Consider the following 12,383-nt stretch of genomic DNA (forward strand, 5'->3'; position numbering starts at 1 on the left):
CTGTTCATTAGGGGTGGCATGATGGTTAGCACTGTTGCCTCACAGCGCCAGGGACCCGGGTTCAATTCCAGCCTTGGCTGACTGTGCGGTGTTTGCACATTCTTCCCATGTCTGCGTGGGTTTCCTCTGGGTGCTCCGGTTTTCTCCCACAGTCCAGAGATTTGCAGGTTAGGTGGATTGGCCATGCTAAATTGCCCCTTCACATTCCAAGATGTGTAGGTTAGGGGTAAATACTTAGCAGCACAGGGACAGGGCCTAGGTAAGGTGCTCTGTCAGAGAGTTGGTGCAGACCCAATGGGCCGAATAGCCTCCTTCTGCATTGTAGGGTTTCTATGATTGATCATTATGAACTGAGACAGGAGCAGCACATGTCTGGACACAGGCTGACCCACATTTCCTGTCCTGGGTCATCACATTGGCCTGGATACCTTGAGCACTGGCACAGCTGTGGAGGAATCTAGCTATGATAAAATGTGGAAGAAATTAAAATGTTTCTGGAAAGCAGTAAACAAAAGATAAATTTCAATAATACACGACTCACTTTGCTGATGTTCCTCAGGTCATCCAGCTTGAGTTGGTTCCCAGTACATGCCCTCTCCCATCGCTACGGCAACAGGAGAAACTGGAGAGAGGGCAGAAAGACCCTATGGCTTCATGGATTTTTTCAAAAACTACCCCAAGACTTTTTGTCTCCGCAACAAATGAAAAAAGTTGCCAATTATAGAACTGCTTCATTAAGATTATAATAAAACCAATTGTGATTTTGTACAATGAAATCAAGGAATCAATATGGCTGTGTATAATAAATATAATACATATAATATATACCTGTTTCTCAAAGAAATGAGAGCCAAGTTTCTGTGAATGCTTAAACCTGTACTTACCCACAGAACATAAGAATATTATTGGACGAGGGGTCTTCAGTCAATGGCACCGTCTGCTGTAAGCAGAGTTGCTCACAGCCTCCATTGAACCCATCCGAACAGTCAATGCCTTTGGTGTAGTCAAAGCAACCAGAATCGTCTCTCATAGGTCTCAGACCCACTGGACACTGAAAAGAGAGAAAAGTTGCTGGAATTTAGACTTCATTATTTTATATTGCATGCAGTTCTGGACACCACACTACCAGAGGGACATGGAAGCTTTGGAGAGAATGCAAAGAAGGTTCATCAGAATGTTGCCTGGTCTAGAGGGCATTCACTATGAGGAGAGGTTGAATTAAACGAGGATTGTTTTCACTGGAAATACAGTGGCTGAGGGGAGACCTGATATAGGTCTACAAAATTATGAGAGGCACAGACAGGGTGGATAGTCGGAGGCTTTTTCCCAGGGTGCAAGTGTCAATTACAAGGGGGCACAGGTTCAGAGGTGAGAGGGGGAAAGTTTAAGGGAGATGTGTGGGGGAAGTTTTTCATACAGCGAGAGGTGGGTGCCTGGAACACGCTGCTAGAGGAGGTGGTCGAAGCAGGCACTTAGCAACATTTAAGAGTACCTGAAAAGGAAGGGAATAGAAGGATACGGACCGAGTAAGGGCAAACGGTTTTGATTTTAGCTAGTTCGGGCATCATGATTGGCACGGGCTTGGAGGGTCAAAAGGCCTGTTCCTATGCTGTACTTTTCTCTGTTCTTTAGAAAAATTGGACAGAATTGATGTTGAAAGATTCACATTAGTGAACCAGATGGGTTTTTACGACAATTGACAATGATTTCATGCTCATCATTAGACTTTTAATTCCAGATTTTTACTGAATTTTAATTTCACCATTTGCTATGGTGGGATTTGAACCCAGGTTCCCAGAGTATTACCCTGGGTTACTAGTCCAGTGACAATACCACTACGTCACCGTCTCCCCTTGTTGGTAAAGAATATTTGGGAGCTTTCAGGCAAAAAGGCTGAAAACTCAGGAGCCAACGATGGAGATGGGAGGATGGGACACACGGTGGACCATAACTGGACGAGCAGAGAACACCAGAGTAATCATGGGGGAAGAGACAGGATGAAGCCAGATTGGGGCGAGATCTGAGGATGAGAACAGGAATTATAAAGCTGAAGAGGTAAGGGAACTTGATGAGGTTGTCAATTCATGTGAATGACAAATAGGGACCCCTGTGGAATAGGATGAGCTTGAGATGTGTTGGAGTTCTTGCAAGGTGGGACTAGGGGGCTGAGGAGGTCAATGTTGAAAAAAAACAGAAAATCTCCCGGCAGTCACGATTAGTTTTGTTTCTTTCACCAGTGTGCAATAATGGTCTCGATTTCTGAGCAACATCTCGTCGTGATGGTCTTTGATTGGAGAGAACCAATGAATGTAACTCCATGTCAGTCTTGCAGTATTCATGCTCTTTACATATAATATTGTTATACATCCTCAGTGGGAGATGGTGGCGTAGTGGTATTGTCACTGAAGTAGCAATCCAGAAACCCCAGGTCTGCTCGAGGGATCCAGGTTCAGATCTCACCATGGCAGATGTTGAAACTTGAATTCAATAAAAATCTGGAATTCAAAGTCTAATGATGAGCATGAAACCATTGTTGATTATTGCAAAATCCCATCTGGTTCACTGATATTTTTTAGGCAAAGAAATCTATCGTCCTTACCTGGTCCAGCCTACATGTGACTCCAGATCCACAGCAATGTGATTGATGTTTAAAATTCCATTCAGTTTGAGGGCAATTAGGGATCGGCAACAAATGCTGGCCTTGCCAGCGATGCCCATGTCCCATGAAAGAATTTTAAAAATCTGTTTCCTCAATCTATGAATTTACCTATTTCTTTTTAGTTTATTTATTAGTGTCACAAGTAGGCTTACATTAACACCATAATGAAGTTACTGTGAAAAGCCCCGAGTGGCCACACTCCGGCGCCTATTCGGGTACACTGAGGAAGAATTTAGCACCTAATCAGCACATCTTTCGGACTGTGGGAGGAAACCGGAGTACACGGTGAACATAGTCCAGTCCATCACGCAGACCAGCTTCCCATCCATTGACTCCGTCTACACTTCCCCCTGCCTTGGAAAAGCAGACAGCATAAGCAGCGGTTTTTAAAGTTTATTTATTCGTGTTACAAGTAGGCTTACATCAACACTGCAATGAAGTCACTGAAAATCTCCTAGTTGCCACACTCCGGTGCCTGTTCGGGTACACTGATGGAGAATTTAGTATGGCCAATACACCTAACCAACACGCCTTTTGGACTGTGGGAGGAAACCGGATAACCCGGAGAAAACTCACGTAGACATGGGGAGAACGTGCAGACTCCGCACAGACAGTGACCCAAGCCGGGAATCGAACCTGGGTCCCTGGGGCTGTGAGGCAGCAGTGCTAACCGCTGTGCCACCCTGCCACCAAACTGTCAGGAAAATGCACTGATCTTTCCAGCCTTGCCTGGTCAACAATATCACCAAGACCATGAGCCTTACCTGGTCACCAAGCACAAAGGGCAGCACGGTGGCACAGTGGTTAGCACTACTGCTTCACAGCGCCAGGGACCCGGGTTCAATTCCCGGCTTGGGCCACTGTCTGTGCGGAGTTTGTACATTCTTCCTGTGTCTGTGTGGGTTTCCTCCGAGTGCTCTGGTTTCCTCCCACAGTCTGAAAGACGTGCTAGTTAGGTGCATTGACCCGAACAGGTGGCGACTAGGGGAATTTCACAGTAACTTCGTTGCAGTGTTAATGTAAGCCTGACTTGTGACTAATAAATAAACTTAATATACTGAGACAAGTGTACAGGAAGGGAATGGCAGTTGGGTTGCCATGATGTCAATATGTTCTGAATGGTCGTTCGAAGCTCTTGTGCTGATTTATGAAAGCCAGGGCTGAACAGTTCCATAAATCTAACACAGCTCAGGATCTACACGCACATAATGCATTTTTTTATGACAACTCGATCATCAGATGGCTGAGAAAACATTTATGTGGAATCTCGAAGCGTCGGCAAGGAAGACGAAAACCACTTAAGGAAGGAAAAGTAAAAGGTGGACACTCCTTGCACTGTCACATTCTCTAATTTGTCACGGACACTTTGCAGAATCACTTAAGTATATAGAAGCCGTGTAACCTTTCCTGCTGCTCGATTCATGTTTATCAACAGCAGTGATGTCCCACGCAATCGTTTGCAGGAAGTAAAATGTACCAGTTGGCACCCTACGAGTGAAGTCCCAATTACAAAAATTTCACAAGCAGAAGCTGTCATCAATTGATTAGCACACAGAGAGATTGAATCATATCCCCAGGCAATATTCCAGCTGCAATTATCATTTACTGCACAAAAGCAACACACTATGGATGCTGAAAAACTCGAATAAAAGCAGCAAACACTGGAAATCCACATGAGCTCGGGAAGCTACGGTGTAGAAAGCGACTTCATAATCAGAGTTTTGATGACTAACCTGAATCATTGGGCGGGGAGCTACAGCACCCACCTGCCAGGTGTGTTTTCGGCAGGGAGGTACGTAAAATATGTCTTGTGCCCAGCCCACCTCCTCCCCACCCAATCCTGGCCTGTTCCCCATAACATGAGGGATAAAGACGTCTTGCTTGAGTTGTAGATAATTTTAGTGAGATCACATCTGGAGTACTGTGTGCAGTTTTGGTCTCCATATTTAAGAAAATATATACTTTGAGTTTTAAAGTTAAAGTTTATTTATTAGTGTCACAAGTAGGCTTACATTAACACTGCAATGAAGTTACTGTGAAAATCCCCTAGTTGCCACACTCCGGCGCCTGTTCGGGTACACTGAGGGAGAATTTAGCATGGCCAATGTACCTAACCAGCACGTCTTTTCGGACTGTGGGTGGAAACCAGAGCACCCTGAGGAAACCCACGCAGAGACAGGGAGAACGTGCAAACTCCACACAGTGACCCAAGCTGGGAATCAAACCTAGGTCCCTGGCACTGTGAGGCAGCAGTGCTAACCACTGTGCCACCATGCTAGCTTTGGAGGTACTGTGAAGGTCCACTAAATGGGTCTATCGGATGAGAGGGCTGTCCTACAATGAGAGTTGAGAAAATTAGGTCTATTTTCTCTGGAGTTTAGAAGAATCAAAGTCGATTTTATTGCAATGTATAAGATACTGACGGGACTTGACAGGGTCAATGTTGAGAGATTGTTTCTACCCTTTGGGGAATCAGGGCCAGAGTCTCAGGATAAGGGTCTGATCATTTAGGATTGAGATGAGGAGAAATTATTTTGTTGTGAATCTTTGGAACTCTCTGCCCCAGTGGGTAGTGAATACTCCATCACTGAATACACTCAAGGCTGAGATAGACACATTTATGCTCTCTTGCAGGATCAAGGGATATGAAGAAAAGGCAAGGAAATGGAGTTGAACCCCAAGAATAGTCATGGTCAGATTAAATGGTGGAGCAGACTGCAAGAGCCATATAGTCTACTCCAGCTCCTGTTTTCTTGTTGTTCCTGACTGCCCAGACGTTTGGCTCCTTTCAGAAATGGAGATGTCATTGTGAATAGCTTGTCATTCATATTGATATTTAAGTTCACCAAAATCATTGGTCAGAATTTTACATTGCTCAGATGGGTAACGTGCCTGACCCAGAAGCAGGTGAAATCATATGAGAAAATGTCAGGTGCGCGTCCTGATGTCATCATGCCCTCACGAGATATTTCAGTCGGAAGAAGGCCGTGCGTGAAAATTGGAAGCAGGCCCGCCGACAAATAAGCAGGCAATTAAGCCCATTAAGGGCCAATTGAAAGCTATTTTATGTAACGCATCTACTTTTATAGTTGGCAGGTGTGCTGATTGGTCAGGCAGTTTTAGCTACAGCCTTGATCCTGGGGTGGGTGAAATGTCAGGGCTGAAGTAAAATTTAAAAATGTGTCTGGTTTGTGAGCTTTGTGTTTAAATGTGCTACCCCTACACAGTTTGCTGCATTTTTTCATAAAAGTTTAAACTTTATTTATTAGTGTCACAAGTAGGCTTACACTGCAATGAAGTTACTGTGAAAATCCTCCAGTCGCCACACTCCGTCACCTGTTCAGGTACACTGAGGGAGAATTTAGCATGGCCAATGCACCTAACCAGCATGTCTTTCGGACTGTGGGAGGAAACCCACGCAGACACGGGGAGAACATGCAAACTGCGCACAATGACCCAAGCCAGTAATCGAACCTGGATCCCTGGCGTTGTGAGGCAACAGTGCTAACCACTGTGCCACCATACCGTCCTTATAGGCCATAAGATACAGGGACCGAATTAGGCCATTCGGCCCATCGTATCTGCTCTGTCATTCAATCATGGCTGATAAGTTTCTCAACCCCATTCCTCTGCCTTTTCTCCATAACCTTTGTTCCCCTTACCCATCAAGAACCTTTCTATCTCTGTCTTAAATATATTCAGTGACCTTCTGGCTGAAGAAACTCCTCCTCTTCTTGGTTCTAAAGGGTTGTCCCTCTATTCTGAGGCAGTGTCCTCGGATCCTAGTCTCTCCAACATCTTCCCCACGTCCACTCTATCCAGGCCTTTCAGTGTTCTGTACATTTCAATGCGATCCCCCTCACTCTTCTAAACTCCATTGACTACAGACCCAGAGTCCTCAAATGCTCCTCATATGTCTAGCTTTTCATTCCCGGATCATTCTCGTGAACGTCCTCTGGACCCTCTCCAGGGCCAGCACATTCTTCCTCAGATACAGGGCCCAAAATTGTTCACATTACTCCAAATGTGGTCTGGCCAGAGCCTTATAAAGCCTCAGCAGTACATCCCTGCTTTTGTATTCTAGTCTTCCCAAAATGAATGCTAACTGTCAGCTCAATCTGCAACGTAACCTTTAGAAAATCCTGAACTAGGACTCCCACGTCCCTTTGCGCTTCCGATTTCTGAATTCTCTCCCTATTTAGAAAATAGTCTACGCCTCTATTCTTCCTACCAAAGTTCATAACCTCACACTTTTCTATTTAATTAAGCATTTAATTTATAAAGATCAGCAGCTCCCCGAGACAGCTTCATGGTGGCTGCGCATCTTGAGGGACCCCAATAGAAGCACTAAGCCGCAGCCTGTCTTTTGTAAGCACCCGTCCTCACCGGCAGCACTGAGCCTTTTTCAGCATGTTTCACACTGGCTGCCTGTTAATTGGCCAGCTAGGACAAAATTGCTTTCCAGGGCCGAGTGCGGCCAGAAATGCATTTCGTGCCTGCTTCCCGCCAAATGTGTGCATCCAACAGGCGAAAAGATTTTGGCCATTGAGTTATTAGCAGACACGTGGAAACACCACTACCTGCAAATCCTGCTCCAAGTCACTAACCACCCTGACTTGGAAATACATCTCCATTCCTTCACTGTCACTGGGTCAAAACCCTGGAACTCCCTCCATAACAGCACAGTGGGTATACCTACACCCCAGGGACTGCTGCGGTTCAAGGAGGCAGGTCACTGCCACCTTCTGAAGGGCAATTAGGGATGGGCAATAAATGCTGGCGTAGCCTCTCAAACCAAAACAAAAAATCCTACTGACATTACTAAAATTTCCCACTTAGAAACCAAACCCAAGACTTTTACATGGGTGTTATTTTAATGCTATTAGCTCAAGTATAATCAAGGGGCTAACACGTTTTTAAAAATTGGAAAGACAGTGGCATCATAAGTCACGACAGAATTGGATTTAAACCAGAATGAGAGAGGCAACAAATTGGCATGATGTGATGTAGATAATGAACAGGACAGAAAATTATACTGCCTGGATAGAGAATTATCAGTCTCTCTGTAACTCAAGCTTACTAGTTAAGATTAATTTGTCATCTCAGTAAGGGAGAAAGAAGGGCCCAGTGTAGCTCCAATTTTATGACCCGCAATCTATTCTGCTGTGGTTCTTTGCTGAGAATCCATAATTAGTTGTCATTCCTTCCTAATGAAATAGTTTATTAGGAAAGTATTGAGTAAGGTACGGCATATTATGTTGTTGTCCAGCTCAATGACGGTATTAATTCAGTCTTGAAGCAAGCAGACATGTTCTGATTTACCTGTTCAGGAACTGATTCAAATCAAAAGCCAACTCCAACTGGCCCGCTTTAAAATTATAAGTGCGCTTTTCAATTACATAGTTGGCATGGAAACGAAAGAAATTATTACTTAAAATTAATTCTGTTGAGAGTCAGGATTCAAACTGATCTAAACCTGTCTTCTTAACGGGGAGAAGAGAGTGGGAGCTGGAAGAAAAAGGATTAAAATGACTGCATACTGAGCAAGATAAGGAAATAAATGAACACCAAAGACCTATTAGCCCATTCATCCCACAAACCACGTTCATCTTCCCCTATCGTAGCTGCGACATGACCCTTTAATCCCCAGATGGAACTTGGAACATTTCTGCCAATCAAGTAAAAGTCCATGCTACTTATGTGCTCTGAACAATCTTCCTGTACAGGAAGAATAACATATTAATGCAAGATATTGTTGTAGACAACCTTAACATGGTAGTTCAATGATTTGAGTGGCTAAACAACCTTCATGTTCTAAACAGAACTTCATGATCTTTGGAACCATTTCTTTAAAAAAAAACAAGACTTTTGTTCCTGAATTGCACATCTTAGATCTTTTCAACAGCTCCTTCAACACTCACCACTCAGTGTTAAATGTATAAAAGCAGTCTAACAAGCATCGCTCAGTGCACAGTAAAGGATCTACAGCCTAACATTAACTCAATTATTTGGATACGGTCATGGATAGGATCGGAAGAAAACTAATACACCTGTAACCCTTTCCCTTACTGTCTGCAATCAGTGTGTTTTTTGGACAGGGTGATACTTGTGTTTCTTAGCCTCCAGATTGTGTGGTCAATTTAAATAACAGCAGCAAGCTTTTGTGGGTTTAAATGAAGAAGGTTGTTTATTCATGTATTCACCCCAAAAGTCTAAGTGCTACATTGCTCACACTTACACATACATGGAAGATACAGTCCAAGAGATTAGTATTTTTTGATAAGTTCTGACAGAAGAATAGTTCAGTAAGAAGTCTCACAACACCAGGTTAAAGTCCAACAGGTTTATTTGGTAGCAAATACCATAAGCTTTTGGAGCGATGCCCCTTCGTCAGATGGAGTAGTTATCTGTTCTCCACATCATGAGAAGAATAGTTCACAGTTGATGTATCTGGCTGGCTGCAGGAGAACAGTCATTGCGAACCCAGCAAAGAAAGAAGGCTTTTTTTCACTCATAGTTTAGTTCAATTAAAATTGCTGAGGTTGGATGTCAGGATTATTTCAGGATTTCATTGAAGAGATAAATGTTCACAGGTTACTAAATTAGGCACTTGTGATTTTCCTATCAGCAGATCCAGTTTCTTTACTTGGATGGACTTGGATTTGGAATGAGGGGCTTGGAGGCTTTTTAATATGTAGCAGCCTCCAAGCTTTAAAAAAAAGGCTTTGCTGTTACTGCGTTAGTCTGCAGCTACTATTCCACAGTGGTGTTCTTTGCAGGCTGCTCTCGATCTTTAGATCATAAAACATTTTTGGTATGAGAAGCGGGCAGCATGGTGGCACAGTGGTCAGTGCTGCTGCCTCACAGCACCAGGGACCCGTGTTCGATTCCAGCCTCGGAGTTTGTGTGTTCTCACTCTGTCCGGGTGGGGTTTCGCCTGGTGCGTCAGTGTCCTCCCACAGTCCAACTGGGATACGTGTGCATGTGTGTATGTGCAGTGATGGACTGGCATCCCACCCTGGGTGGACCCCCGCCTAACATCCAGTGTCTGCTGGGATAGACTCCGACACCCCAAGACCCTCAATTGGAGTAAATGGTTAAGTGAAGTGAAGAAGACTCCAGAAGCTAATTTTGGTCACATGATTAACTGCTATTGTCCACCCAGAATGGCTGAAAGGCATTGCTCGCCAATGGAGATAGATAGTGGGTCTTCACACTCACTTGTGGATAATATTTTCCTGCAATTTTTCTTGCAGGAAATTTGAGCTGAAAATTTAGAAACCTGGGCCGGAATTTTACTGCCCTGCCTCCACGGGAATCGGAGCAGGCAAGGGGGATGGACAGTGGGAAGGTCTGTTGACCTCGGGTGGGATTTTACGGTTTCAGGATGAGTGAGGCACTAAAATCCCTGTGCTGAAGTCGAGTAGTCCATCAATTCTGAGTTTAGAGTAAAGTATGTGCAAACTCCCCAAAGATGTGCTGTCTGGGCATGTCTATTCAAGAGGAATGCAGGGACCATGTCATCATCACCTTGGGTGATGCAATAAGCACCTTTCCAGAAACTTGACATGAACCCGTTTTGAATTTGCAGAAGTCACCTAACCTTTGGTGGTCACCTTAGCCACCTGGTTAGTGTTAATTTAAATAAATCAAAGTTTGCTTCAGAAGCTTCCATACGAACACAATCCATATTAAAGTTTATTTGTTAGTCACAAGTAGGCTTACATTAACACTGCAATGAAATTACTGTGAAAATCCCCAAGTGGCCACACTCTGGCACCTGTTCGGGTACACTGAGGGAGAATTTAGCATGGACAATGCACCGAACCAGCACGTCTTTCAGACTGTGGGAGGAAATTGGAGCACCCGGAGGAAACCCAGGCAGTTTTGGGGAGAACACGCAAATTCCACACAGTGACCCATGCCGGAAATCGAACCCAGGTCCCTGGCGCTGTGAAGCAGCAGTGCTAACTACTGTGCCACCCGGTATTTAAAGTGGTAGTTCGCGCATGCCTTCATTGGGTATTTAGAGCCATTAATACTCAACTGAAAATCACTTTGGAAATTTTGAATCATAGAAATCATAGAAATCCTACAGTACAGAAAGAGGCCATTCGGCCCATCGAGTCTGCACCGACCACAATCCCACCCAGTCCCTACCCCCATATCTACCCACTAATCCCTCCAACCTACGCATCTCAGGACACTAAGGGCAATTTTTAGCATGGCCAATCAACCTAACCCGCACATCTTTGGAATCATAAATATTGACGATGGGGTGCAGGATAAAAATACAAAAAAAACATAAGCTCAGGAGAGGCACTAAATTCAGCCTGTATGAAACGCAGAAAGAGACTGATAACTTTGCTGTAGTTATGAGATGATATTCATATTCAAAGGAAGTAATTTTTGATCCAAATGAACCCTTCTTAATACAGTATTTTTCTGCTGTGTAAACAGACACCATATTATAGACTAACAGTGTTTTCAATCATTTTTCATCCTGCTCCTCATGATAGCATCAAGCACTCCTGCTGAGATCCAATGAAGCTTCGGAATGTGGTCCCAGCCCACAAAATGTAAATGCCTTATGAAGCGATTAGATCGTTCACTGTGTCCCGCAGGCTATTTGTTTTTATGCTTTATGATATGTTTTGGTTCAGTGGCCCTACTCTTTAAACTTGGCAGAGAAACAAATGCCAAGTGTAGCTCTCGCTGTTCTGGTAAAATTCTGGACTTGTCAGAAAATACCTCCACCAAATCAGTGTTGACCTCCTTCCTGAAGCAATCTTCACCAGAACCCAGAGTATGTCACTTTCATTCTGCTTAATTGTTCCACCAGGCAGTCTTGTAATATTGCCTCAGGGCTTCAGTGCAGCAGAACCTACCCTGTTCATGTCGCAAATTGATTTCCACAGCAGCCAGAACAAGGAAAAGGCTGCACATCAATAAGCTTGCATGTGTGCAGTTGTTTTAAACTGGTCTCCGATCGATTTTTGGCCAAAGACCCTTCCATAGCCTGAAGCTAGATGAAGCTAAAACGGGTGGAATTAATTTGAACATTATTTCCCTTGACCCCTCTGGTTGCTGCCAGTCTAATTGTTCCTCACAGAAGTGGTGGCATTGAAATATGGGCAGTTATTGCTGCCATGATATCATGCTGCCAAGTCAATGTGATTTGCCAATATGATTCTGTCCCATATGCGTTTTGTACCTCACAATTTTAGTAGGTGCCAGCTGTGGCTTGATAGGAGTGAGCTTGCCGTGGAGTCAGAAAGTTGTGGTTTCAAGACTTATAGAATCCCAACAGTGCAGGAGGAAGCCATTCGGCTCATTGAACCTGCACCGACTCTCCGAAAGGGCATCCCACCCAGCCTCATGCCCCCACCACATCCTTGTAACTCCACACATTTGCTATGGCCAATCCAACTAACCTGTACATCTTCGGACTGTGGGAGGAAACTAGAGCACCCGGAGAAAACCTACACAGACACGGGGGAGAATGTACAAACTCCCACACAGTCGCCCAGGCCGGAATGAAAACCACGGCGCTGGAGCTGTGAGGCAGCAGTGCTAACCACTGTGTCACCTACCCACTCCAGAGACATAAGCCCAAAATACAGGCAAGAGTCCAGTTTATTCTCATACTGAAGGAGCGCTGCACTGTCAGAACTGTTATCTTTTCATAGATCATAGAACCCCTACTGTAGAGAAGGAAGCCATT

The 12,383-nt window shown here is 44.4% G+C and overlaps 1 protein-coding gene across 3 annotated transcripts in view; it reads right to left on the minus strand.

Annotated features, from left to right (window-relative positions):
- astn2 (astrotactin 2) overlaps positions 1-12,383 on the minus strand; it is a 1,763,595-nt gene that overhangs the window by 764,115 nt on the left and 987,097 nt on the right. For all 3 annotated transcript variants that reach the window (XM_078226657.1, XM_078226658.1, XM_078226656.1), the window contains one exon: positions 885-1,051. In XM_078226657.1, the coding sequence (XP_078082783.1) occupies positions 885-1,051 (167 nt within the window). The remainder of the gene's footprint in view (positions 1-884; positions 1,052-12,383) is intronic.

Source organism: Mustelus asterias, chromosome 13 (genome assembly GCF_964213995.1).
Source record: "Mustelus asterias chromosome 13, sMusAst1.hap1.1, whole genome shotgun sequence".
Classification (NCBI taxonomy): Eukaryota; Metazoa; Chordata; class Chondrichthyes; order Carcharhiniformes; family Triakidae; genus Mustelus; species Mustelus asterias.